General features: G+C 45.0%; 1 protein-coding gene across 2 annotated transcripts in view; it reads right to left on the bottom strand.

The window, feature by feature from the left end:
* Positions 1 to 5708: 5708 nt before the first annotated feature.
* Positions 5709 to 27350, bottom strand: part of LOC119970203 (tetratricopeptide repeat protein 39B) — a 52023-nt gene continuing 30381 nt past the window's right edge. The window contains exons 8-15 of one of the 2 annotated variants that reach the window (XM_038804451.1): positions 26867 to 26926; positions 21092 to 21253; positions 19357 to 19448; positions 16007 to 16127; positions 13501 to 13612; positions 12659 to 12776; positions 11369 to 11485; positions 5709 to 10004 (exon numbers count right to left, since the gene is read on the bottom strand). In XM_038804451.1, coding sequence (XP_038660379.1) covers positions 9908 to 10004; positions 11369 to 11485; positions 12659 to 12776; positions 13501 to 13612; positions 16007 to 16127; positions 19357 to 19448; positions 21092 to 21253; positions 26867 to 26926 — 879 coding nt within the window. In that variant the 3' untranslated portion in view covers positions 5709 to 9907. The remainder of the gene's footprint in view (positions 10005 to 11368; positions 11486 to 12658; positions 12777 to 13500; positions 13613 to 16006; positions 16128 to 19356; positions 19449 to 21091; positions 21254 to 26866; positions 26927 to 27350) is intronic. The other variant, XR_005461562.1, reaches the window with a different exon arrangement.

Here is a 27350-nt window from a genome sequence, read left to right as displayed (position 1 = left end):
GCATGGTGGAGTTCCAGAATTTGACTCATTTGGCCAATCCACCTCAACCCACCCATCAAAACAAAGCTACAACAACAATTGCCTTGGAAACACATTAACTGTCCAACTCTGTACAGCTATAGTGCCACTGTTAAGAAGACTAGCAACTAAAAAAATGTTCTGGGAAGGAAAAGGGAGTGGAGAGGATCTATGAATTCCTTAATTACAGGTAAGTACCATAACAAACCAGTTTCCTCACATTAGCATGTCGGGAGAGTAGTCCCAAGTCAACAGAAAAATTGGACCGGATTTAAATGATAGCCTGCTACCATTCAGAAAGGAACAAATAGTCTATCCAAAATTAATGCTGCCAGCCAGATAAAATTTAGCGATCTATAATTGAGTTATTGAAAAAAAAACAAATTTCACTTTGAATAAAAAAACCACTTAAAATACTTTGGAGTACATTGTGGTTTCTTATGATAACCTTGGATTAGTCAAGAAAAATAGAACTCGATACTAGTCCCAGTTTTTGTCCCTATACTTGTCCCGTTATCAGCTGGAATTCTCCAGCCATTGGCTAATGGCGGGATTCTCTGGTCCCGCCGGCAGCGCACCCCCAACCACGGGTTTCCCGGCGGTGTGCGGTAGCTTCAATGGGAATTCCCATTGACAGCAGCGAGAGCAGAGAATTCTGTTGTCAGCAAACAGCACTCCGCCGAGAACGTGTAGCTGGGAGGCTGGAGAACCCCATCCATCATCTCCTTTTGGCTTGCATCATCGTCCTTTTTGTCATTTCATTTCTGCCCTTCACCCATCACCGATCTCTCCTTTTGTTCTTTCCCTGTCCCTGCCACCCTCTCCTGTTTTCACTTGCTTTGTACTTGCTTAAAAGATGTTCATCCCTCGCATTTTCCTGGCACTCAAGAAAGGTCGTCAATCTGAACCATTAACTGTGTTTCGCTTCACAGTAAAGTTAATCCCTACAATGCAGAAGCAGGCCATTTGGCCCATCGTGCCTCCACTAACCCTTCAAACGAGCACCCTACCTCGGCCCAATCCCCCACTCTATTTCTGCAACCCCAGTCTAAGGGGTAATTTAGCACGGCCAATCCACCTAACCTGCACATCTTTGGATTGTGGGAGGAAACCGGAGCACCCGGAGAAAACCCACGCAGACATGGGGAGAATGTGCAAACTCCACACAGGTAGTCACCAGAGGTCAGAATCGAATCTGGGCCCCTGGCGCTGTGAGCCAGCAGTGCTAACCACTGTGCCACCGTACTGCCTAGTAGACATGAGCTTGTATTAGTTCTAAGCAACCTAATTTCTTCAATTCCCTTCATTCAGAAGTTTTAAAAAATTTGTTCATGGGATGTGGGCATCGCTGGTTGGGCCAGAATTTATTGTCCCCCCCTCCCCAAGGGCATTTAAGTGTCAACCACATTGCTGTGGATCTGGAGTCATATGTAGGTCAGACCTGATAAAGACAATAGATTTTCTTCCCTAAAGGACATTAGTGAATCAGATGGGTTTTTACGATAATCACCAATGGTTTCATGGGCATCATTAGACTTTTAGTTCTAGATTTAAAAAAAAAAAATCGAATTCAAATTTCACCATCAGCCTTGGTGGGATATGAACCCGGGTCCCTCGAGCATGACTTTGGGTCTCTGGATTACTAGTCCCGCAACAATGTCACTATGGCATTGCCTCCCTATATTTTTGCATTCGAAACATGGAAGTTAGTTGCCTATAATGGGCCAGGGATTTTTAGTTCAAAATAGGGGCACAGGAACAAAAGTGGACCAGTCAATCCCTCGGAATCTGCTTCACTATTCAAATAAATCATGCATGTCTGCAGCACAAAAGCAAAACAAAGGACAAATGTATTGGCCCGCGAAAGGACAAACTGTCATACTTAAAATGGGAAAGGCTACACTTCGCAAGCCTCAAGTAACCACCCCCCCCCCCCCCCCCAATTGTCTTGTCAGTCTACAGGTGAGGAGTACATTGAGATTACATAGCAGCTGGGAAGTCTTGTGCAAAAGACAAACCCCTTGATTCACTGTCCAGTAAATCACTAAATTCAAAAGTGGCTGAGAGATTTGCCTTGCATCTTATCAATGAGCTGAAAGGAAATCTACAGGCACTTGGGTGGAGAACCGTATCCATTGAGACCAATACAAGTATTCATAAAACGATAATGTCAGGTCCAGAATTTCCCAGAATACCCCTGAACATCAGAAGTTAGACTTTTATCCTCCGCAATTCTCCAGTGGTGAATTTATGTCAAACTGTGCTACAGAATTCATCTGAATCTGTCGTAATGACTAGGAATGGGAATTGGAAGTGGTGCGGTCAATTTCCGATACATATTCAACTCAGGCTGAGTTGTGATGCCTTCAATGATGGAGTAGGCGAAGAAACTCTCAGGATGGAAGGACAAAAAGTGTATGGAATGGAAGACGAATAGCAAGTTTTTTGAAGGCAGTCAACAGTGGGAGAGAAATGAAATTCCCCTCGAGGTCAGATAGAGAATGAAGCAATACTTAAGATGGAAGCAGTAAAGGCAAACGGTAAAAGTTGTTGGTTAGGTTTGCAAGAAACAAAAATGAAACTGCTGTGGGTGTTTATTCTGCGCATTAAATGAAAATTATTTTGATCAAGTTGGGAAGTTTAGGAAGGCTGTATGGCAAAAGGACTTTGCTCAGAATTTTAAAGAAGATAAACCCCAATTTCTGAAGAACTGAAATAATTTTATTACATCAAGATATATTATCACATAACTTTCTGAAAGAGAATAGAAATGCTCATATTGAAAGAGCAACACAGACCTTCCCAAAGCATGGAAAGGAGTTTCAACATTCAGCTTCCAAAGCAGAGATGGCATTCCACTTGTGTTAATCTACACTGTTTAGAAAAGATTAGAAGAACATTTATCCAGTGCAATTTATTCCAGGTTCTACCAGATGCTGATCTGCTTTTTAAAAGAAAACACCAAAGACACACAAATTGACAAGTATTGGCTTTATGTAAGAGGATGTTCATATATATTATTGGAATTGACTCAGGGCAAATGTTTTGCAGTTGCAGGTGGAGGAAATGCTTGGGGGAAATCAGAACAAAGTGAGATTAGCATTCCTGGTCAGCCCAACGCTGCAATTTTCAATAGAGGAGATGAATTAGTTCAGTCAAAACAAAGCTAAACCCAATCCAAGGTGTTACATTACAAGATGCCAAGCTATTTGTAGTTCAGGAATGGTTTTCATTACTGTTAGACAGATGGTCCTGGAAGGAATGGGTAAGAAATGAGTGCAAATTGTGATATGAATTTTCACAGGCACAAAAGGGGCTGCTGACCTAACTAAAATGGTTGGGCAAACAGGGGTGGGTTGTAGTTTACACATCCACGGTTCACAGAGGCTGCAGCACTTCAAACATATCCAAGTTTCTTTAGTGCGATGATCAAAATGTCCTTTTGGAGACAAAAGGTATCCTTTTGGAGAAGTTCTGAGACTCTGGTCGAGGGACCCTTTTAGGAGAAGTCCAAGAGAAGCCTTTTGGGATTGTTAAAAGTAGGCATGAATGTGCATAAAAAGTAGATGAACTCATTGGAACTGACAGGTTGTCAAGACATTTAAATACCCAAGCCTTTTATTTTTTTTTCAAAGGAAACAACTTGCTGTGACTGTTTGCAATTTCAATAGATAGTTATTAACATAAGCCTGAGGGTTATTATTATAGGATTATTGCTGTATGACTAATTCCACAACCCATCATTTATCACAGTGGGGAACCTGTAAGTTCACAATTTGATTGACAGCTCCAAGTGTTTTAAAGTATTTTATGTGATGCAATGAATACACATGTTAATTTTAAATCTGAGATAGACAGATTATTGTAAGCAAAGATATTAAACGATGTGGGCCAAAGGCACGTCAATGGAATTAGGCCACTGATCATGGGACTGAATGGCCTACTTCCTGTTCCTATGTCTTTTTAAGGATTAAGTACTTTAAGGATTTGAAATGTATTGAATGGGTTTTCATCAATGAGAGTGAATCATAGAATTTACAGTGCTGAAGGAGGCCATTCGGCCCAGCGAGTCTGCACCTGCCCTTGGAAAGAGCACCCTACCCAAGCCCACACCTCCACCCTATCCCCGTAACCTAGTAGCCCCACTTAACCTTTTTGGACACCAAGGGCAATTTAGCATAGCCAATCGACCTAACCCGCACATCTTTGGACTGTTGGAGGAAACTGTCAGAGCACCCGGAGGAAACCCACGCAGACACGGGGAGAACGTGCAGACTCTGCGAAGACAGTGGCCCAAGCCGGGAATCGAACCTGGGACTCTGGAGCTGTGAAGCAACTGTGCTATCCACTATGCTACCGTAATGTTTTTTAAATAGTGAAGTAATCAGTAGACACGAAGAACTTTATTTAATTTAATCCCACCATGGTTTCTGAGGTTTGCCCATGGTGACTATTAGGTGATTTGGTTTGGAGGGTACAAATGGAAAGCGTGGTGGATGTGGAAGTCATGGATTGGCATGAGCTGGCTTACTGGCTATAAAGGGCTATGGGAATGAGTGGGGGGGGGGGGGGGCATGAGTTAGCACTAGGTTGGCTGGGGGCGGATCAAGGGGCATCAGTTGGCTTGGAGGGTATAAGGGACCACTGGGGGGATGGGAGGCATTATACTCTATGAATGGGGCACAAGGAATGAGTGAGACATGAAGGGCGAGGGCTGGAAGACTGTTTTTTAAAAAAAAACAGCTGGGTCAAGTCTCAGATCACCAATCTGGGCCCTTCACACTGCTCACCTCCACACCTGGCAATCCCTGTTGCTGCTTCTGCACTGGTTCTGGGGGAAGAAAAAAAACTCCCATTAACACCAGCCCCTTGGAACAAAAAACGAGAATATCCAGGGCAATTTTGGTTTGCGGGAGTCCAGATCAGTTTGCGGGAGTCCGGATTTTCCAGAAGTGAAGAATATGTCAAATGGGAGAAGAGTAACACAGAAAGAATGACCTGTACACTGCATTAACATGGGGCATGGGCAATGGGACATACGTCTCCAAATCACAAAGCAGAATGTTAGATAAAGATACTTTAGTTGCACTCTGCCGTACAATTTAATTCTGTTGGCAAAAATATAAAATGAAAAGTAAACTCGCAACTAAAACATCTTACTTTAATGCTTAATTAAATGAAAACTAGTTTCCTCCTTTATTCCTATTTTTCATCCAAGGACTTGGTGTGGTTAAGATAACCTGAACAGGAACTGCCAACCAGAAAATCCAGCAGAGTAGCCAGAACACTCAAACCCATTCTATCCCTTGCCCAGCAACTACATCTGTGAGCTTTCAGCAGATATCACTACATAAGCCTAGGAGCAAGAACACAGGCTCTCCCAAGTGCAGGGTAGCTGGAGACAAGCCTCTGTTGACTGAACACAAGAGTAGCGAATGAACCTGCGCAAGTTATGTATTTACATAAAGAATTGGGAGGGAGCTTGAGCCTAAAAATTCAAATAAGCTCAACTTTGATCCATCCCTTGGAAGAAGTTGCAAACTAATCTTCATCCTATCCAATAATACATGAGGAAATTGGAGAGGCATTCATTCTGCCCCCATTTCCAGTATAACACTCCAACTGAGCACAACATTCAAATAGCAGAATTTAGCAAATGATTCACTGAAGCAATCCTGCCATCCAAGGCATTGAAATATAAAAGAATATATCAAGGATTTAATGTCTTAAATAATTTAAAGCAGAAATTTGACAAATCGCAGCAGATACCACTTTACATTGCAGAAGGATTAATTCAGCCACGGAGGGGACAGGGTGAAGTAATGCGCACACATTTATCACTGGTGGCTAATCTTAGGAAAGATCAATGATCTACCAGTTTCCTCTTGGTTTTGATTAAAACAATGACCAAGAGATTTGCATTTCACTGTAGCAACACCATTTAGTTTTCTGGTGGGAATAAAAACATGTTTTACTGTAACATTCTGCAAAGTGGTCTTTAATCGTCATTTACGATGCTCACCATGATTTAACGTGAACAAGTTATAGTAAAGCATTACCTCGAGATGCAACAGACCAAGAGTCATGTTGTGCAGAATTGCCAGAATGAAAGCCAATGTGTGGCAGATGTTCCTACACATTGTTTTTCCAGTATTATCAAATATTACCATTTTAACAGATCACAAATTAAGTAAAGGGTACAGCAAATAGGCCCAGTTCCCCACTAAATCTAAGCTTTATGGCCTGCACATTTCCCCAGTAGTATTTACAAAGTGTTACTCTTCATTGATAGAAAATATTTTCCTTCAGAATTAGATCAGCAAAATGTTGTCATGACAGCATCAATACAATTACTGCATACAGAAGATTTGGCATTCACTATTGACCAAAGAACCCATAAAGGGAAATATCTACTAAAATACATTATAGTTTGCTGAGGGCATTTTGGAAGTGGACTGGATTTATGCTAGCGATAGGGAATTGAATATAATGCATCAGGGACAGCAGGGACCATGGCGACCGAGCCCACTGAATCACAAGAGAGGCCAGCAGGAAAACCCCTCCTGATTATGTTGGAGGACAAAAGGAGTGACACAAGATTTCTGCCTGCAAGTGGCAAGGCATCAGTTAGACTCATTAATCAGCTAACTGTCACCCATTATCCCAGAGCCTACCACAATATAGGTGGTGGCCTCGGGATTAAATGGAGGCTGCAGGTCCACGCACGACTGCCCAGCAAACCTTGTTGGCTTTGCCACTGGTCTCCCAGGGTTGGGTCCCTTGTAGTTAGGCACTCTGTGCCCGATCGAGGGACTCGGAATTGGGAAGGGGGTGGCCATTGAAAGCCACCTTGACCTCGTTTTCCTCATTAATCCTGGGCCTCTGGCTCCTGCTGGCGCTGGCATCAATGGGCAATTATTTTGATTGGCTGACAGTTCTCAAGTGGGTGGGTGTTTTTCTGCAGCGAATCTCAATCATGGGGAGGGCTTGACAGTGATCCCGTCAGGTCCATGCCAAGGAACCGACAGAGGTTTCCCGCCAGTTCTCTGACTAGTGGACAAGACTCCGGTCAGGCTAACAGAACCCAGCCCAGGTGTGCAAAGTTTTAAATGGCAGTTTTTACCAGGTCCAACTAGATTATGATTCAAATACAAACAGAAAATTCTGGAGATACTCAGCAGATCTGGTAGCATCTTCAGAAAGGGAAGAATAATTGTTGTTTCAAGGTCAGTGACCTTTCATTTTATTTCAAACTCACAGCATCTACATTATTCTGCCCTTAGATTATGGCTCCTTTTGTTGTCTATTGTTATTGGTGTTTTATTCATCAACAAAGTGTAAATAATTAACATATTCGAGTGTTTGGTTCCTAGGCCAAACTGAAGATATCCTCATTACTATCCAAATCACGCAGATCCAAACTGTTTCTTTTGTTGCCTATTAACTCACTAACAAAAACATCACTGCCATTCCACACCATTTAGATCCCAATGAAGACAGATCTCTGACTCCTTTCACTGGAGCAGAGTTGACATGTGTAATATTAAAAACATGCACACCACATGGTGTTATAATTTTGACTACAAACAACTAACTGGTCAGAAACTCCAGCTATAAAAAAGAATTTAAACCAGCTTTGCAGAACAATAACTTGCATTTACACAGTGCCTTTAACATAATAACACACCCCAAGGTGCTTTACAGGAGCATTATAGAACATAATTTGACACCGAGTCACAGAAGGAAATATTAGCCCAGATGATCGAAAGCTTACCAAAGAGGCAGCTTTTAAGGATGGTGTGAAAGGAGGAAACCATGGGAGAGGAACAGAATGACTTATGTTAAGTTGGAATTGCAGAGTTTAGAGCCTAGTCAGCTGAAAGCACGGCCACCATAGGTGTAACAATTAAAATTAGGAATGCTCAAGGAGCCTAAATTGGCAGAGTGTAGAGATCTTTGGGGTTGGTTGGCTGGAGAAGATTACTGAAATGGCAACGGCAAAGCCATGGAGAGATTTGAAATAAGGATAGAATTTTAAAAGAGGGATTGCTTAACCAGGAGGCAATGCAATCACAGCAAGCACAGGGCAGACGAGTGACTAGGGCTATGTGGGAGCTAAGAAACAATTTAGATACAGTAGTAATCTAAATTGCTAGCACAAAACTTTATACACTCCTACTGTTTAAAAATAAAGGTCCTAGGGCAGCGCGGTGGCACAGTGGTTAGCACTGCTGCCTCACGGCACCGAGGACCCGAGTTCGATCACAGCCCCAGGTCACTGTCCATGTAGAGTTTGCACATTCTCCCCGTGTCTGTGTGGGTCTCAACCCCACAACCCAAAGATGTGCAGCGTAGGTGGATTGGCCATGCTAAAAATGGCCACATAATTGGATTTTTTTTAATTTAAAAAGGGCCCAGAAAGACTGTCGAATAATTAGGGCTCAGTTCAATTGCATCTGCAAGAATGGAATTAAATTTTCAATATGAAGTCAATGGCCAACGTTAGTAAGATAAATTCAGGAAATGATAACCATGGTTCATATTGGGGAATTGATTATTCCCATGCACAGTTAATTAGGAAACCACAATGGCAGACAATAATGGTTCATACATAAAGAATAAACAGTGCATACCATTTAAGTGGAATACAATTTGTCGAGGCAGGAAAATTGTACAAAAAAACCAAGCCAAATGGACTGAAATAATGCCAATTGTTCTATTATTATAATGATTCAGGTGCCGATTGGAGTCTATTAGTTATTGCATTCATTGTGTCCATTTATAAATTTCAATCTCAGACCTTGCTGCAGTTTTGAGCCCATTTATTACAGCAATGGTGTTCAAAGCTTTTAACTTGATTGGCCACGTGCTTCATGGCCCAGTAATTTGGATGCATCTTTGACTACCAAGACCAATGGATCTAATTGGCTTGATTTAGAACTCATTTGGCAATGAAGCAACAGAACCAAGTACCGACTTGCCAAAGCTCCAGTACCACAATATTCAAACCAAACAACCCAGTGAACAAATGTGACCAAACTGCTGGGACTAGAGGCCTGGATTATAGGCTGAGCATGTGGGCTGCCCTCCTATATCCAGTTACTTGTGTTGTGTATTGTGTTTTAGACATTGGTCGATTTATTTCCAATTAGAATAAACATTTGCCACAGACCAGTCTATAATGAGTGGAGAGCACTGTCCAGCCAAATCTACTATTGCACGTGCATGGACACTAACAGTTCCAATAGCTAATAAATCCATGGTAATACAGAGAGAATATACTTGTAGTAAGGCTCCACTGTAATAGAAATTGAAAACAAGGGAAATATATAACAAGTTCATCAACAGTAAATATAGATACTATTTTGGCGGAGATTCTCCATTCTGATGAAAGGTCTCCAACCAACTTTATTAACTTTATTGAGGATGCCAACAAGCCAGTTGAACATTCACATTTTCAGCTTTAATTTCAGTTTTCTAACATTTGTAAGGCTTTTTTGTTTAATCCTTCTGCTCAGCTTTTCTTTCATTTGGATTCTTAAAACAATATTTAAATTAAAATAAACTGCCTGAATCACTTCTATAAATTTATTGCACCAACATTGTCCTGTTTGCATTCAAGTAAGAACAAATTTTATAAATGTTATTTTGATAAAGAACAAATCTTTGTCTTTTATTTTATGCAAGAACACACTTTACAGCACTGTAGAAAAAAACCCTGGTTAATTTTGTAAGATTTAATTATGGGGACACATTACTACATTCAGAATACTTCTAAAACAGCAGATTACGTCAGTATTATTTTGCACATCTGTGATTTACCACTCCTACCCGTACACAGGCATTTATTTATTGCAACATACGACAGGAACTTGCTCCTGAGGACGAGTCAAGGTGTTGAGGTAGGGGAATTCTTCAAGCTGTTCAGTCCAGCGTGGATCCTAAAATGTAACCGAGATTCCATTGAATAGTCTTTGTAGTTATTCCTGCAGTAGGGGCAAAGAAAACATAAGAATGCATTCAATGGAAAACAATTTATAAGAAAGTAATGAAGAATCAAATTCCACTTTAACGTAATTAGGGTGTGCGCATCTTCTCATGGTCATTCTCGGTTGGAAAAAACAAATATGTTTAATAAAACTGTTAGGTTTGTTTGCGCCGCAGCTCTTTAGCTACTAATTAAGATTAGGGAAAAATGATGGTTGACTGACCCTTGAACGAAGCAGAGCGTTTTGTACTCCCAGGTAATAGTAATGCAAAATATATTCAACCAGCTATTTTGTTCACCTTTATGTTAAATTCCCAGCAATATGACTAGATGAGAAAACTGTTTTGTTCCATTTACATCATGGCATTCGCCCAATATTTCAACAAGTTTCAACTCATTTATGCATTGAAATAATGAGAAATGTTAGACCAATTCTAACAGACCTCTAGGGCATCCTACCTCAGTATGATGGAAAACACTTCCCCTTAGACTTTCCCTACTCTTCCCTACCCCAGGACTCCTGCCACTTGCAGGTGCCGGGACTTAACCCCAGGCAGCTTCGTGCAGAGCCTCTTCCGCCCACTGTAGTGCTGCTCCTGGTGCAACTAGAGAGCTACTGGCCAATCTGAAGAAGAGTCACATGGATTCGAAACGTTAACTTGGTTTCTCTCTCCACTGTTAGAACAACTATCGTGTATTTAGTCTTCCCTTGTTGTTTGAACACAGTTTAATCTCCAGATACAAATGTTATCCAATCATGGTGGGAGCAGCATGTTGAGACATTGAGCTAATTTTAACTTCAGATATGGAACGGGAAAGCAGTTTGTGGAATATCGACATGTTCATGTCAGTGGGAGGCATTTCAGGATATGGGCCACAATGGCAACAGATTAGCCAGATTGCACACCACAAATGGACAGCCTGTGACAGCGCAATATTGAACAGTGTGAAGGCTGAGCAGCTTTCAGTAGATGGGGCGATCATACATGGAGGAGAGCTTCTGCTTGTTTTTACAATGGGCGTGATTTACATGGTGATGCGATGAGGCTGTTGAATCGCACGAGACATGAGGGACGTACTGAGTGTGGGAAAATCGCAATGGAACCCGAAATGACATTTTTTGGGAGAATTCCACCCAACGTTTAGTGTTCGTACGACTCTTCTGCAGGTAGGCCAGCAGTTCTCACATCGCTCCAGGCACAGCACTACAGTGGGCGGAAGAGGTATTGCATGAAGTTGCCTGGGGCTAGGTCCAGGGACCAGGAAGACAGGTAAGCATCAGGGGTCCCAGGAATGAAAAATAATCAATTAATTATTACTAATAATACAGTTAAAAATGTAACACTTTAATATGGGACTTACTTTGCTGTTTCAAAGTGCACTCTGGCTTTATCGTTGTGTCCTTGCTGTTTGTACAACAATCCCATTTCATAAAAAGTAAATGGCACCAAATAATGGTCATACCTTATCCTCTTCTCACTATATAAAATAAAACAGGAAGCTCAAATAAATATTCACAGTCCTGAACATGTGATGACCTAGAATGTCAACTACATCCTGTCTGTGTTTTAAAATCCAGTACACGATGCACTGTTTCTGACCAGTACAAAAACCTGCGCCCATTACCATGGTCTCAAAAGTCACCATAAACAAAAGTACATCTAGCATATCTGTAAAGTAAATGTGAAAAGTGCAGCTACCAGCCAACCAGAGATCAAAAATGTGCAATCATAGAAATGACACAAGTCTGTTGATTCTTACTGCTGATCATTTATTTACTTTTACAGTTATTGGCTGCTCACAGTCTAGAACACAAACTCTTCTAATGCTGGACATCAGCATGTTAGCATGGAAAAATAGTAATAAAGTTTCCATTTGGTGGCTTTTTAAAATAAATTTAGAGTACCCAATTATTTTTTCCAATTAAGGGGCATTTTAGCGTGGCTAATCCACCTACCCTGCACATCTTTGGGTTGTGGCGGTGAGATCCATGCAGACTCGGGGAGAATGTGCAAACTCCACACAGTGACCTGGGGCCGGGATCGAACCAGAGTCCTCGGCACTGTGAAGCAGCAGGGCTAACCACTGCGCCACCCCCTCCATTTGGGGATCTACTGATTTAATTTGGAAATATTTGCCAAGATTGCGCTCAGCAAAATAATACTTTGATTTGGCTGTGACACACAGAGTCGGAGAGCAGAGGAATTCAGTAAGGAGCTGCCTTGCAGCCCAGAGTATAAATCAGTGCCTATTTTTGTATGATTATGCTCCTTTGATGCAGCTTGGGCCATTTTTCTTTGGTAACCATACTAAATAAATGCAAGTTGTTGTTAAAGGGGATACATAGATTAGTATCCATCATGCAGATTTAGAGCACTGCTAGGTGTGATTATTTTATCAATACATTTAGTGACTGCACCCACTCTGAATAAATCCTCATCTGGCAAAACGTATTTCTTCACTTAATTCAGATATGGTATGCTTTGTTTATTGAAGTCTAATTGACTGGATTTTCTTTCCGTTCATTAATTCAACGAACTCTCCAAGCACTCACCATACACTGGCATATTTCCATCCTGTATAATGCAACACATACTTGATTAAATGGAAGTTAGAACCAGCAGAAGACAGTGTGTTAACAAGCCACCTTACCTTTGGATCACCTGATTGAAGCAGAGTTCAGCTTGTAAGAGGCGGCCCAAATGCTTCAGGCACAGCCCTTTTAGAAGCTGCACTAGACTCTCATCATCTACTTGGTATTCAACAGGCTCTTTTAGAGACAAGAAACAGCAAGTGAAATGTTCCAGTCAAGAAAGTTTGACAACTTTTGCTTCAGTAAAAAACATTTGCTATAATGTCTGTATTTTATTATACTGTTCTTTATTGTATTTTCCCCATAAATTTATGTTTTTTAAATACCTTACACATGCCCTATATTTATTTGGATGCTTTTTTAATTGGGATGAGATCCCAGATCATCAGGCAGCATCAGTAGCTCAGCCAACCAGCCTTTCTTCAGTTGCAAGTATAGACAGTGGACAGCATCAGGCAATTCAACTGAGAGAGGGCAGGAGAAAAGATCACAGGCGAGCGTGGATAGTATACATCATCGGCCAATCTTAATGTGTGCACTCTCCAGCAAAGGGTCATTGAACATTGATCACTTTTTTCTAGCCAAGGTGAAAAGACCATTTCTTCAGATATCATACCTGAGAATATGACACAACAAACACCCAAAGAAGAATCTTTGAGAATTTACTTTGGAATCTATTTATTGTATCAGAGTTAATTTCCGTTTCATGCCTCTGAATTATTCCCCACTCTTAGATTTCCACAGAGAGAATTTGTCAAACAAAAATACTAGCAGATCTGTCATGGCATTTCTCACTGAACCAAGCAGAGAAGGTAAGTGTTTGAGGCAGACTTGCCTTCCTAGTGATTTTTTACAAGTGTCCCAGACATGTGCTTCCGGTGCAACATTACAATGTACTCACTGGGGTGATTTTGTAACTCTATTTCTGCTTTTTCTATGGTAACCAGCATGTTCTCAGTCAGGTCCGCTCGTTTACCCAGTATTGCAAATCCATTCCACACGTACATCATTTCCTATCAGGAGGAAACAATTAATGTAATCAAATTAATAATCAATCCCAACTAAATAGTGGAATGAAATTACAGAATCCCAATGTGACTCTCAACTTGTCACGGCTTTGCCTACAGAACTTCCCAAACTTACAATTCCCATCACTGAAAGGAAAAGGGTGGCTCAATTACCTCCCAAGTTCCTCACCAAGTTTCATGTCATCCCAACTTGGACATATATCTTTGTTGCCCAGCCACAATCTTGGAATTCCCTACCTGATAGTACTATGCGGGTACCTTCCTCACACAGACTGCAGTGGTTCAAAAAACAGCCAAGGGTGGGCAATAAATGACCACACTGCCAGCAATGCCCACATTCCAAGTACAATGATTTTTTAAAATTTCATTGTTAGAAGGACGTTTTTACTTAAAAAAAAACATTGGCTTACTCAAACTCGGTTGTCTTGTTAGGCTAATCTTGGTGGAACTTACCGATAATCATGGAATAGGCAAGTGCATAAATAAATTCTATTTATTCATATACTTTGTCTAACCCCAGTAAAGTTTTAATCTTCCAACTTTTTTGTGTTAGGCATTTGAATGAGAGTGATTATAACACTTGAAAATATGTGACTGAAGTTATTCGTTTGGGTTCACCTCACAAATTCCATTATCTCTCATTCCACTTATTTGTTTGCCTGGATTTTCCAGCACAAATCTCCATGCTGGGGGATGCTGAAGTTAAAATGGTGTGCCGTGGGTGGAAAATACAGCAGAGCCTGGTGCCAGGCTTTTCTCTGCCAGAACTTCTGTATCTTTTTGTAGTGGTTGCACAATACACCAGCCACAAACTTGGACAGACATACAATGATGCCTTGAAAATTAGGGGAAATGCATACTACATGGCATTTCCCACCATTCACACACTAGAAACACTTGGCACATGGGGCATCCTGGCATCTAGTTTTGGTAGGGGTATTGGGGTGAGGAGGGCATTTAAACTTTAAAATGCTTCCATCCTGCAATCAAATATATCTGGTACTCAACCGGGGTACACTTTAAAAGGTGGGGCACCCATCCAAAACATGTAACACTACAGGTCCAGATGGTGTGCTGAAGTCAGGTAAGCAAATAAGGGCGAACTGATGCTCTCTCTGCAGAGAATTCAATGGCATGGTACAGGGAGGAAGTCTTTTCCTCCATTTTCCCTGCTTTTTAAACTCCTTGCTTATTATATTAAGTCTACTAATGGATTGTATTAAACAAATGAAAAGAAGAAACATGGCCAGAATGAGGAATGATGAAAAAAGTTTTAACTTGTACTCCATTTGTTATACAATTGATATAAATCAGTTTTTACAACAGCAAACTCAGCACAGTAAATCAATTTCTACAAGAGCTTCTTAGTGAGTTGCTAATTTTGGATTATAAACCAATCACTTTTAATACAAACAACATTTGCTAAATCCAGTTTCCCCCATAATACGACAATCTCCTTCGACCCAAGTTTGATTAGATCACATTCTTTGGCTGTTTAACCTGTGCACGGAAACAAATTCCACTGCACATCAATTTGCTATCTCCCAGAGGATTTTCTTAACCATAATTCTGGGCAGCAAGGTGGCGCAGTGGATTAGCCCTTCTGCCTCACGGCGCCAAGATCCCCGGTTCGATCCCGACCCTGGGTCACTGTCTGTGTGGAATTTGCATATTCTCCCAGTGTTTGCCTGGGTTTCGCGCCCACAACCCAAAAATGTGCAGAGTAGGTGGATTGGCCACTCAGGTTGCCCCTTAATTGGAACAAATGAATTGGGTACTCTAGATTTATTTTAAAACATAATTCCGCTGCAATAAGTGGCAGTGTCAAGATGACAGTGCCAAGGTGTCAGCTGGCCAGTGCCAAAGTGCCTGTATTCCTGGGGGAAGGCCAGGGGGCCACCCTGCAATATCCCTAACCACTCGGGGGTCTCCAAGAGCCTGGGAGACCCCCCCCCCCCCCCCGTGGTGCTGTTCCGCCTGGTCCAGGTTTGTGTGGACCAGTGCTGAATGGCGCCTGGCTGCAGTTCGCTGGGGAGGCCGGTATATCCGGGGTAAATTCGCAAGTCGGCTGCTCGCCGTTTGGTCCCATTCCTTTTGGGAGGGATTCAGATTCAGACACCTTGTGGAACTTGGGTAGAACTTGAGGCGTGAAGGCTGCTGGGGAAACCATGGGACGCCTCTCCTGGGATCCACCGGCTGCACCATACTGAAGTAGGAGCGCAACATGGCCGGCAGATTACGCCCTCTGTGTTTTCATCCATTACACAAGTGAATATTTCTGCTTCTGAACCATCATTATTGAGGCACCACCTGGCATAGCCTACGTATTTAAAAAAATTATTGCATCTGAAAATGTGTGTTGAAACAAAGCATCCTCACCAGTAAAGGCAGGACCAGTTTGACAGGGTTTGGAGACATGTACCGTCTGGCTTTTCGCACTGCAAACTTCTCTGTGGGTATAGATTTCCCAGCAATCCGTTGCTTCAGACCTTCAACCTGTCTGCAATCCAAAGAGTCACACAACAGCAGAATTAATAAGGGATATTGCAATTCTTCATGAAAAGAAACAATGGTCAAAAGTTTGTTTTATAGAAAGAAAACAGAAACACCAATTTGCAATTATAATAGTGCCTTTGGTGCGTCAAATCCTCTCAAAATGTTTCACAGTGTTTGCTACATTATTAGTGGGAGATGCGAGGAGATACAGGGGAATGGAGATCAGATGGAGTCCTACTTTTAGTGCTATGGACAATATCACTGGGGAGTGGGTCTAATTGGATAGCTTTTCCAAAGAGCCAGCAAAAGCGCGATGGGCTAAGTGGCCTCGTAGAATTCTATGAAAAAGAATGCAGAATAGGTGCAGCGCTAAAAAAAGAAACTGCAAGGAATAAGAGATTGGAGGCTAGATTCACTAGCTTTTTTAAGCATTATCTTCACACCCACACTGTTATCTGTGTAGGGGGGGGGGGGCAACCTCGTGCGGCACCACCATGCCAACCTCTGGATCATGTGTACCTATTCTGGGGGCAACACTTGAACACTTGTCACTGCCCAACTGACCATCCATAACCCCTATTGACTGCTGAGGCACCTGGCCATGCAGCTGAAGGCTATTGCTTATAGAGAATTGGCAATCATGGTTAAGTGATCACTTCACACAACCCAAGTGGATTCCTGTGAATAGGTGGGTGGGTGGGACATGTAGCATGTGGGAGTCATTGCCCAACATCCCAATCTGGGTCACCATGCTTGAACATTGCAGGAGGCAACACCACACATGCAGTAGCCAACATCCGAACAACCAGGGGATGTGACAGAGATCCGGGGACATGTCCACAGCAGGAGGATGAGTGAGTGCCACGGGGAGGGGGAAATGCCTGGAGAGATGGGCCAAACGTCCGGAGGTCGGCTCTCATTGCAGAAAAAAGTGACAGTCAACATACTGGTTGTGCACAAGGGTGTTTATTGTGTGTAACAATTCCCCACTCTCCCGATGGTACCAGCCCCCCTCACCCCCTACCTACCACCCTTCCCCCCCCCTCCCCCAGTGCCCTCAGTAATCCTCAATGTGATTGGTCCTCCTAGCTCAACCACTACATCCAGAAGCATCCCCAGGATGCACATCTGAGGTGGAGGCCGCCAGCTGCTTACCTCGTCCCGTGGCCTGGAGAGCCCTGGCTCACTTGTCGGCAGCAAATGCGCAACCATGTTGCCCTGTCCCGTGTGCTGGCTTCATTAGAGGGGTAGAACGTAGGGCGGGGTAAAATGTCCCGCAGAACCTCATCAAGGTTAGCCTGTTACTGTGTCACATCCCCCATCGAGTCCGACAGTCTGCCGACACCTCAGCCATGGCCGCCACCGACTGCTTGATGCTTTGGACACCTTCACTGATGGTGCTGACGTTGTGCACCAGGCTCTCCACCCTAGCAGTGTTGGACACAGTGCCACGCACTTCCGGCAATGGGGAGTGGAGGGAGGGTTTGGGTCGCATGGAGAATTGAGGGGGGGGGGGGGGGGGGGGGGGGGGTGGATACCCGCGTGGGGGGCAGAAAGGTCTCGGGGGAGGGAGGGGGGGGGGGGGGGAGCGTTGGTGTCTACACACTCGTGCTGCCCAGTGTCGATCATTGACCTTTTTTCCGGCACTGGAGGCCAGTCGTCCTGGTCACACATCTGGTGCTCACAGCCGCCATGCCACCTCGTCCCAGGCAGCATTGGCTGCCCTATGGTTGGCCCTCCAGGACCCTTGGGGGGGACAGGACATCCCTCCTGGCCTCCACTGCGTCCAGGAGCTTCCCTAGATCTGCATCTCCGAATCTTGGGGCTGGTCTCCTGGGTGCTATTGTTACGAGATGGTTGGGGTGGCTGAGCAAGTGCTGCTCGACCTTGTTAGTGGGGGCCGGTGAGCGCGGTGCTGGCTAATCAGCTGATGAGCCTTCATTTGCAGCAAGAAGCCCGTGAGGCCTCATTAAGTGGGCCAATTAACGTTGAATAGTGTTGCTAACTTCGCTGGGTCGAGCGCTAGGAAGCTCGCAGCAATTCCCGCTCGCTACAACACTTAGAAATCTTTCCGGAGAATCGCGCCCTAAGAGTTGACACCGGGACTGAATTGCGTGCAGTTCGCGTTCCCATTGGGGGCATTTCTGGAACAATTCTGGACATGCCAATGGGCCAGCACTCCGCTGGTGTGAAGTCTGAGCAATTCCCGGCAGAGTGGGCGTTCTAACCGCTGGAGGTCGGTGTTCGCACCAAAGAGCCTGGCAGCTGGAGCTACCTATAAGTGTTCCACTTACCACACACACACTGCAGCCACCAAAACGGCTCAGAGAAGACCTGCACCCCCCCCACCCCCCCTCAAGGTTGGCCGTCCAAGGTGGACCGGCAGCTCCATATGCCAGTGAGGAGCAGAAGGACAACCCCTTCCCTAGCGTGGGCTGCAGACTCAGGCCTGCACTCCTGATCAGCACCTGGGAAGCAGTCAGCGCTACGTGTCTCACTAGGAGGAGACAGCTGGTGAGAAGACAGCTGTTGATCCAGAGAGATGGGAGTCACTGGTGAGGCCTTGGCCCCGAGGGGGGCAGAGAACCAGGGAGGGGTCCATAGGCCACGGTGCAGAAGTCCTCTGGTTGAGGTGAGCTCTGCCCGACCCGGGCTGCCAACCCCCAGCAAGCCCGATAGCTTTCAACGGTTTTTCAGTGTTTTTTTTTTTGCCTCCCGCTCCCCCTCTGAAGTCATGGCGCCCTGTCGATGTTTGTAAATACTTGCAGTAATTCACATTTGCAACACTTCCAACTGAGAGGAGCAGAGCATCGTGGAAGGACGGAGCATACTGTGTCCAACCCGCTGATCATATTGAAATGCAGGCAAATGCTGTGTTTGCATGCCGGCATAGGGCTCACACCTTGTTATCGCCACCAGCATGGCGCCTGAATAGGCGCCGGATGCGGACCTAGATTCTGGCCAGACGTCCGATTCTCCACCTGATCGCGGTTCGCGTTTCCAGCGTCGCGAGGTGGAGAATTCTGCCCAGTGTCAGCAAGAACTGAGAACTGCAGGAGAATGGATCCCAGTTTTGATCCTATCTGTGGGTCCTAAGTATTGTATCTGAGGTCCTTTGTTCAGTTTGTAAAAAAAAAAAGCCAAATAACTCAGGGGATCACTGCAGGGTCCTTAATCAATCAGCACCTCAGGATAAATTTTTTGCCAGTAACAACAATCAAAGCCTCACTGACCTGAATAGTTCTTCTACTTTCTCTCCAGTCTTTTGAACATCCTGCTCAGGCAGCATACTGAGAATTGCAGCTTTCTGAAACATGTAGATTGCCTAGGGCAAAAATAGTAATTTATGTCAGAAATCTCTAACTTCACCAGACAACATAGAACAGTACAGCACAGAACAAGCCCTTCGGCCCTCGATGTTGTGCCGAGCAATGATCACCCTACTCAACCCACGTATCCACCCTATACCCGTAACCCAACAACCCCCCCCCCCCCCCCTTAACCTTACTTTTTTAGGACACTACGGGCAATTTAGCATGGCCAATCCACCTAACCCGCACATCTTTGGACTGTGGGAGGAAACCGGAGCACCCGGAGGAAACCCACGCACACACGGGGAGGACGTGCAGACTCCGCACAGACAGTGACCCAGCCGGGAATCGAACCTGGGACCCTGGAGCTGTGAAGCATTTATGCTAACCACCATGCTACCGTGCTGCCCACAATTATCACATTAATGGGCACTTATCTACTTTAGCTACAACTGATTTTGAAATGTTTCTTGGGTTCACATTCACAAAAACAGACACATTTCGCATATCACATAATCTCTCATTATAGTGCTTTGGATTAAATGAAAGAAAAATCTTGAAGCAACTTTCGAGACCATAGCACCTTCAGCATTCTTTGAAATCTAATCACCGTTGTAATGCAGGAAAGACAGCAATTAAATTGCATACAGCAAGGTCCCTTAACCAGCTTTGGGATAATGAACAGGTAATCTATTTTTGGTAGCATTAGTTAAATATTGGTCAGGAAACTGAACTACCCTGCTCTTCTTCTCATGTGCTGCAGGACCATCAATTCATTTTATGGGATCATCAAATCTTTACCACAATGGGCAGAATTTCCCCATCTGAGACTATGTGAGGCGTGGACGGGGAGTGTTTCCCGCTGCAGAGGCCAACAGGAAACCACGCTGGATCTTCTGGCCCAACCTCATTAATTATTCATCTGGCGTTTCAGCACTGCATTCGGTGGCGGGGCGGGCTTGATATTGTGTTAATCCTGCCGTCATATCTGGTTGTCATATTTTAAAAGTACTCAACATCACTGACCCTCTGTTGAACAAAGAAGGTGGATCTCCAGAACACAAGAGGCTGGAAGGTGGATCTCCCCAATGACACTGAATCTGGAACATCCACCTGATAGATGCTCTCTCCTCTTCCTCCAGTCCCCCTTGTTCCAGATGCATTCTGGGCCGGCATGTTTTCCTGCTGGCATCGCCTAGAATTGGGTGTGGAGGGCAGATGCCGGTCGGCCTTCATCTGTATCTCGTTAGTGGGGTGGAAATCAGTTTTCTACTGGCCACCATTGGGTTTTCTGATCCACTATGGGGACACCAGCGGAAGATCTTGTGGGAGATTCACACAATGGATTTTTGGGCCTCGCACAGAAATCCACCTAACCAGCACATCTTTGGGTTGTGGGGGTGAGACCCACGCAGACAAGGGGAGAATGTGCACACTGCACATGGACAGTGACCCGGGGCCTGAATCGAACCAGGGTCCTCAGCCCCATGAGACAGCATTGCTAACCACTGTGCCACCATGCCACCCTAACTATCATGTAGAATTTAACACAGAAAAGCATCAGTAGCAAATAAAAAGTAGCTAAACACAAAACTGTCAGTTAGACAGGTAGAGTATAAGATCTTTTACATAACACATCGACTACAAACTCATTTACTTGAGACCACCGGCTTTCTTTGGAGAGGAGATCAGCGAAGCGGTATGCCTTCAGCCACTGCTGCTGAAAGGAGTGGCTCCACATTAGCTCCCAGTAACACAAATGATGAATCTGTCTCCATTCTTCCTGAGCTGCGATGCATTCTTCAAACTTCTCCTGAGCCTACGTATTCATGATAGAATACAATTGGAAGAAGAAATGTTGAGTAACGTGAACTGAAAATAAGATGAAGACTTACATTTATGATATGCCTTTCATAACCTCCCAAAGTGATCTCTGGCCAATGAAGCATTTGTATAGTATTAGCACTGCTGTAACGTGGGCAGACTCAGCAGCCAATTTGGATGGAGCAAACTACCGCAAACAACTATGCAATCAAAACTATGGAGGCGATACTGAGCCTGTACTTGCCGAGCACAGGATCAGCGGTGTGGGTGGAAAGGGAACGCAGATTCAGAAATTCGATTCCCCCTCGTTGGCCAAATGAGAAGAAATCGCAGATGCAATATAGCTCACCCCCACCACCTCGGGTGGGGTGGGGTGGGGGGGGACGGGGACATTCCCTGGCTCTGCCCCCTGGCATGCACATTCATTGGCACTCCCAGGTCAGCACAATGTCAACCTGTGCTGGGGCAGACCCCAGTGGGAGTCCCATGGTTTTGGGTTGGGTTGGGTTGGGTTGGGGGGGGGGGGGGGGGGGGGGGGGGGGGAAGAAGAGATAGATGGGATAAATGAGATTTTGGTAATATTCTGCCCTGTATGATCTAGTTTCGTGTTGTTGTTTGAGGGAAGATATTAGCCAGAATATTGGGGAAAAGATGCCTCCTCTTCTAAAAGCTGTCATTTATGTCCACTTGAGAAGGCAGACAAAACCTTGGTTTAACTTCTCATTAGAAGGACAGCATTCCGGGACTCCCGGTGACGGCAGGTGGGAGGCAGCCACACACTGGAGGGCTCCTGCTCGGGAATAGAAATTTTGGGGTTTTAACGCCCGGTCCCAGGGGCAACGGAGGCTGAAAAAGCTGTAACAAGACACAGGGAGGAGAAATGTCCAAGCTTGGGAAAAAAACAGCCATAAAAAAGGGGGTTAATGAAAGTCCGCTGGTGAGTGGAAAAGTCAGCGCAGGAACTGTAAGGAAAGAGGAGGCTGGAGCACCAGGGGAGGCCGCATCGAACTTTTCTGATCCACTATGGGGGCTATTTCTCACAGCAGAAGAAATTACCAAAGTGATGGTTGTGGAACTTGAAAAACAGTTCACAAAGCACATGGAAGCGATGAAGGAGAACATGGGGGCGGTATTGAAAGTGCTGGTGGAGGAGGCTATTGCCCCGGTGAGGGTGGCGGTATCAAGCGCAGAGCGGCGGAGGTGCGGAAACAAGGTGAGACACTGGAGGAAGTGGAAGAGGTATTATAGCAGCACAGTGATCAACTCACCTCGATGGGGAAAGAGTTGCGGAAGGTGACAGAGACCAACAAGGGTCTGCAAGCCAAAATGGTAGACCTGAAAAACAGACCCAGGCGGCAGAATCTGAGGATCGTGGGTCTGCCCGAAGAGGTGGAAGGCCCGAGGCCGACGGAGTATTTTGCCACGATATTGACGGAGCTATTGGGGGAGGGGGGCGATCGCTCTCGATACGAACTGAATCGGGCTCATCGGTCGTGGAGGCCTATACCAAAGACGAATGAGCCGCCAAGAGTAGTAACTCTGTGTTTCCGTAGGTACAGCGTGAAGGAGAAGGTCCTGTGCTGGGCAAAGCAGAAGCGGGTGGTGCAGTGGGCTGGAGCTGGTATACGCATATACCAGGACTTGACAGTGGAGCTGGCGAGGAGGCGGGCTGCCTTCAGCCGGGTGAAGAATGCACTGTACATCAGCAAGGTGCAGTGCGGCATAGTATATCCAGCTAAGTTGAGGGTGATCTACAAATCCAAGGACATTTAGTTTGGGATGGCGGAAGAGGCGGAGGAGTTTGCTAAGGCAGAAGGACTGTGGCAGAATTGAGAAATGGAAGTTGGCAGAGTTGATGGGGGAGGTTGAGAACCCCTCCCGGTATGAGCTAGACTGAGCTCATCGGTCATGAAAGGCCGAAGCCCAAAGTGAATGAGCCACCAAGAGCAGTAATTATCTGCTTCCATTAGTACTGCATGAAGGAGAAGGTGTTAAGCTGGGTGAAGCAGAAGCACGAGGTGCAGTGGGATGGTGCTGGAGTTCGGATCTACCAGGACTTCACGGTGGAGTTGGCAAAAAGACGAGCAGAGTTCGGGCGAGTGAAGGCGACACTGTACAAAAAGGGGGTGCGATTTGGCACCCGGCAAAGCTGAGGGTGACGTATGATGCCAAGGACTTTTATTTTGAGACAGTGGAGGCGGCTGAGGCGTTCGTGAGGGCAGAAGGCTTGGGACAGACGTGAGGAGGGGAGCGGGAACAGAGATTGTGGACTGTGATTGGGGAGCTCGAAACTGTATAGAATGTATAAATGCTATAACTTTCTTTTTTACTGACGTGTATTGTAATTTACTTTTCTTCACACTGTTACATTGTTCAAGTTATTTGTTGGGTTGATTGGCATTCTGTGTTGCGACGGTTATATCTTATTTTAGTGAATTGTATGGGTTGGATTGTTGTTTTTGTTTTCTCTGGGACTGGGTGGGAGGGGACGGTATACCTTGGCGGGGGCAGCCACCTGCGCTAGCTAACTAAAGTCGGCTAGTGAACTGAAGTGAGGTGAGAAGAGGGTTGCGGACATTGGAGCCTGGATAGCAGGTTTTGATGGGCCTACGAGGAGAGCGGCGGGGGGGGGGGGGGGATTGATGCTGGGAGATGTTTTTTCGAGAGGAAATGTAGGGGGGGGGGGGGGAGGGGGGGAGGTTCAATGTTAATAATTGATAGGGCGGGTCAGGCTCACGGGACAGGGCCCAGTGGTATGATGTGATGGTGGATAAGAAGGGTGGGGGGGGGGGGGGGGTGAGAGACCCTCAGTTAGGATAGTCACGTGGAACACGAGTGGGTTAGGAAGTCCGATCAAGGGGTCAAGGGTGCTTGCGCATCTTGCGCGAAGGCGTTGGCTGAGCTAATGGGAGGGGTGGACCCTTGGAGGTTTCTGCACCCGAGGCAACGGGAGTACTCGTTTTCCTCAGCAGTCCATAAGGTATATGGACTGCTGAGAAAAATATATTCGTTTGCAATGAGTGCTGAATTTGGGTGCATTTGAGTGCTATAGTGAGAGTTTAGTAACTGAGGGAGTTAGGTGAGTAGGGAGTAAGGTGCTCCTTTCATTTCATTTCCTACATTTCCTCAAAGAGTGTGAAGGGAGCCAGGAGTTTACAAAGAGTGCAGCTGACTGGGAGCAGAGTCAGAGAGCGGAGTTCCAGTTGGTCCACAGTGCAGCTATATTCTGTAAGGTAAGAGGGGATGGAGGCTAGGGAATTTGCATGCTCCTCCTGTAGGATGTGGGTGGTGAGGGATACCACCAGTGTCCCCACTGACTATACCTGCGGGAAATGCACCCAGCTCCTCAGAGACCGTGTTGGGAAACTGGAGCTGGAGTTGGATGAACCTCGAATCATCCAGGAGGCAGAGGGGGTGATAGAGAAGAGTTACAAGGAGGTAGCCACACCCAAGGTACAGGATAAGAGTAGCTGGGTTACAGTCATGGGAAAGAAAACGAACGGGCAGACAGTGCAGGGATCCCTCGTGGCCGTTCCCCTTCAAAACAAGTATACCGTTTTGGATGCTGTTGGGGAGGGATGACCTACCGGGGGAAGGCCCGAACGGCCAGGTCTCTCGCACTGAGTCTGGCTCTGGGGCTCAGAAGGGAAGGGGGGGGAATAGAAAAGCAATAGTGATAGGAGACTCAATGGTTAGGGGAATAGATAGGAGATTCTGTGGTCGCGAGCGAGACTCCCGGAAGGTATGTTGCCTCCCGGGTGCCAGGGATGTCTCGGATCATGTCTTCAGGATCCTTAAGGGGGAGGGTGAGCAGCCAGAAGTCGTGGTGCACATCGGTACCAACGACGTAGGTAGGAAAAGGTAGGTAGGAAAATGTAATAGAAATGTGTGAACGTTGTTGGGGGGGGGGGGGGGGCAGATGTTGTAGCCTTCGCCTCGTTGATCGCCCAAAGGTGGATCCTGATCGGTTAGAGAGCAACCTCTCCACCCTGTGCCCTGGCATGGCGGGAGGACCTGTTGGAATTCTTGACTCTTGAGATGGTTAAGTTTGAACTGAGGGGAAGGATGGAGGGGTTCTGCAATTCATGGGCATTATTCATTATGCACTTTCAAGAACTGGATAACATCGAACATCAGTTGGTGACCATAGGCGATTCCTGATTCCTTTTTCCTCCTTGGGAGGTTTAGTTTTATTTGATGCTTACATTGTCAGGCGGGCCGTTGTTTGGGGGGGTGGTAGGAGGATGGGATTGTTGCTGTTGATAAGAGGACTGACATTGTATTCGTTACCGTTTAGTGTTTGTTGGTGGGGGGGGGTAAATTCTGAAGAAAATGTGAAAATAGAGAATAAAAATATTTTTTGAAAAAAAGGTCTGAATTCCTTCAGCACTGCACAACCAGCCTGTTCCATATTAATCTACCAATTGATGTTCATATATGTCCATTGGTCAATGAAAATAATACTTGAACTCCTGTAAATGTCTTTATTTTCAATGTTTAACCTCATCTTTCAACGAGGACTGCCACCTTTGTTTGTCCTGAGGCTTGGTACAAAACATATATCAGTTTTAGGTCACTTCACTCCTCCTTCCGTAGTCTCCCCCAGTTTGCACTACAGCAAGATGGAAACGGTGTCAGGATGTCCCTAACAGGGTGTACTGACACCACATGGACTGCACTGATTCAAGAGGGCAGCTCACCACTAGTTTCTCAAGGGCAAATTGTGTTGGCCCAGCCAGCAAAGCCCACATCCCATGAATTAATACGGAACATTTCTAATAATAAAATGCCTTTTGCTTCCTTGGAATTTTTTTTTTGTAAAAGTAACAACATACTTTTTTTGTTAAACATTCTCATAGATCCGCCTTATTTTTGGTGCATCTTACCTGAATGTGAATCAGGGAAGACTGGGTGTGGTGACTATTCCCCAATCCCTGCTCGATTTATTCTCAATTCCTCACCCCCACCCCCCCAATACAGCACCCCCCTGAACACCACTGCTGGCGACACTCTGGCCCGAAATGTAAATGGTCTACACCTGCGAGCTGCCCAGGGAATATCAGTCTCATGTAAATGAAGACGAAGAGCCAATATCAGATGTGATGTTGGCCTTCCCGTTCTGGTGCAGCCTGCTGTAGGATCCCATTTTTAGATCACTGCATTGGTAAACACATCCCTTGATGCATGACTCAACCCCAAATCCTTCTTGTAAAGAAAACCCCCAAAACGTGACAAGCACCACTCAGGTTCTCAGCACACCTCAAGGGCATTTCACAATGACGGAGTCATTTTTGATGAGTTACTGTCACTTTGGAACTTACAGCAGCTAACTGCGCAGAGCACTAGAATTATTGGCTCCACAGTTTAGAGTTTAGCAAATTTGAGCAAGTTAGCAAACCTTTCTAGATCAACTGCACAGTGAAAATTCATGCACTGCATGTGTAGACTATAAGACCCAGAATGAATACAACATTCATGACTGGCAACAAATCTCACAAAAGACAGTTAGCAGTCTATTACATTGTGTAATGAATTGAACATACACCTATTAAGAGCTTAAAAAGAGCATGCAATTTGTAACATTTAAAATTAAATTAAAAAGACTCACCATTTCAAAGTTTCCCCTGAGTATTTTTATTCTAGCCGAATAAAATAATATAATGGAGCCCTAAAAGCAAAGGAGAGAGCGCTTGTTATCTCAAATAAAACTAAAGCTTTCATCAACTCACTGGAATGTTTGCCAATATATAATTCACAGTATTGTTGAAAAATAAATTTCCAACGGAATAGGTTTTTCTACAAGGCACTGCTCGGAGGGCAGAATCATTGAAAAATTTGTGAATATCCACACTCAAACTGCAAATACAATGCTGCAAGTTTGACACCTTAAAAGGAAGAAAAGAAATGAAGTGAAAGAAAGAAAAGGATTGCATTTACACAGCATTCCTTAGAATCTCAGGACATTTCACAAAGTGCTTCACTGTCCATGAAGTGCTGCTGAAATGCAGTCACTGTTGTACGGGAAACACGATAGTCAGTTTGCTTCCCTCTATCAGGTTCTAACCAATGGTCGCTGCCAGCGGTCTAGCAGC

This window comes from Scyliorhinus canicula, chromosome 8 (assembly GCF_902713615.1).
Source record: "Scyliorhinus canicula chromosome 8, sScyCan1.1, whole genome shotgun sequence".
NCBI lineage: Eukaryota > Metazoa > Chordata > Chondrichthyes > Carcharhiniformes > Scyliorhinidae > Scyliorhinus > Scyliorhinus canicula.
The sequence above is the reverse complement of the archived record's forward strand: the minus strand, read 5'-3'. Positions and strand labels throughout refer to the sequence as shown.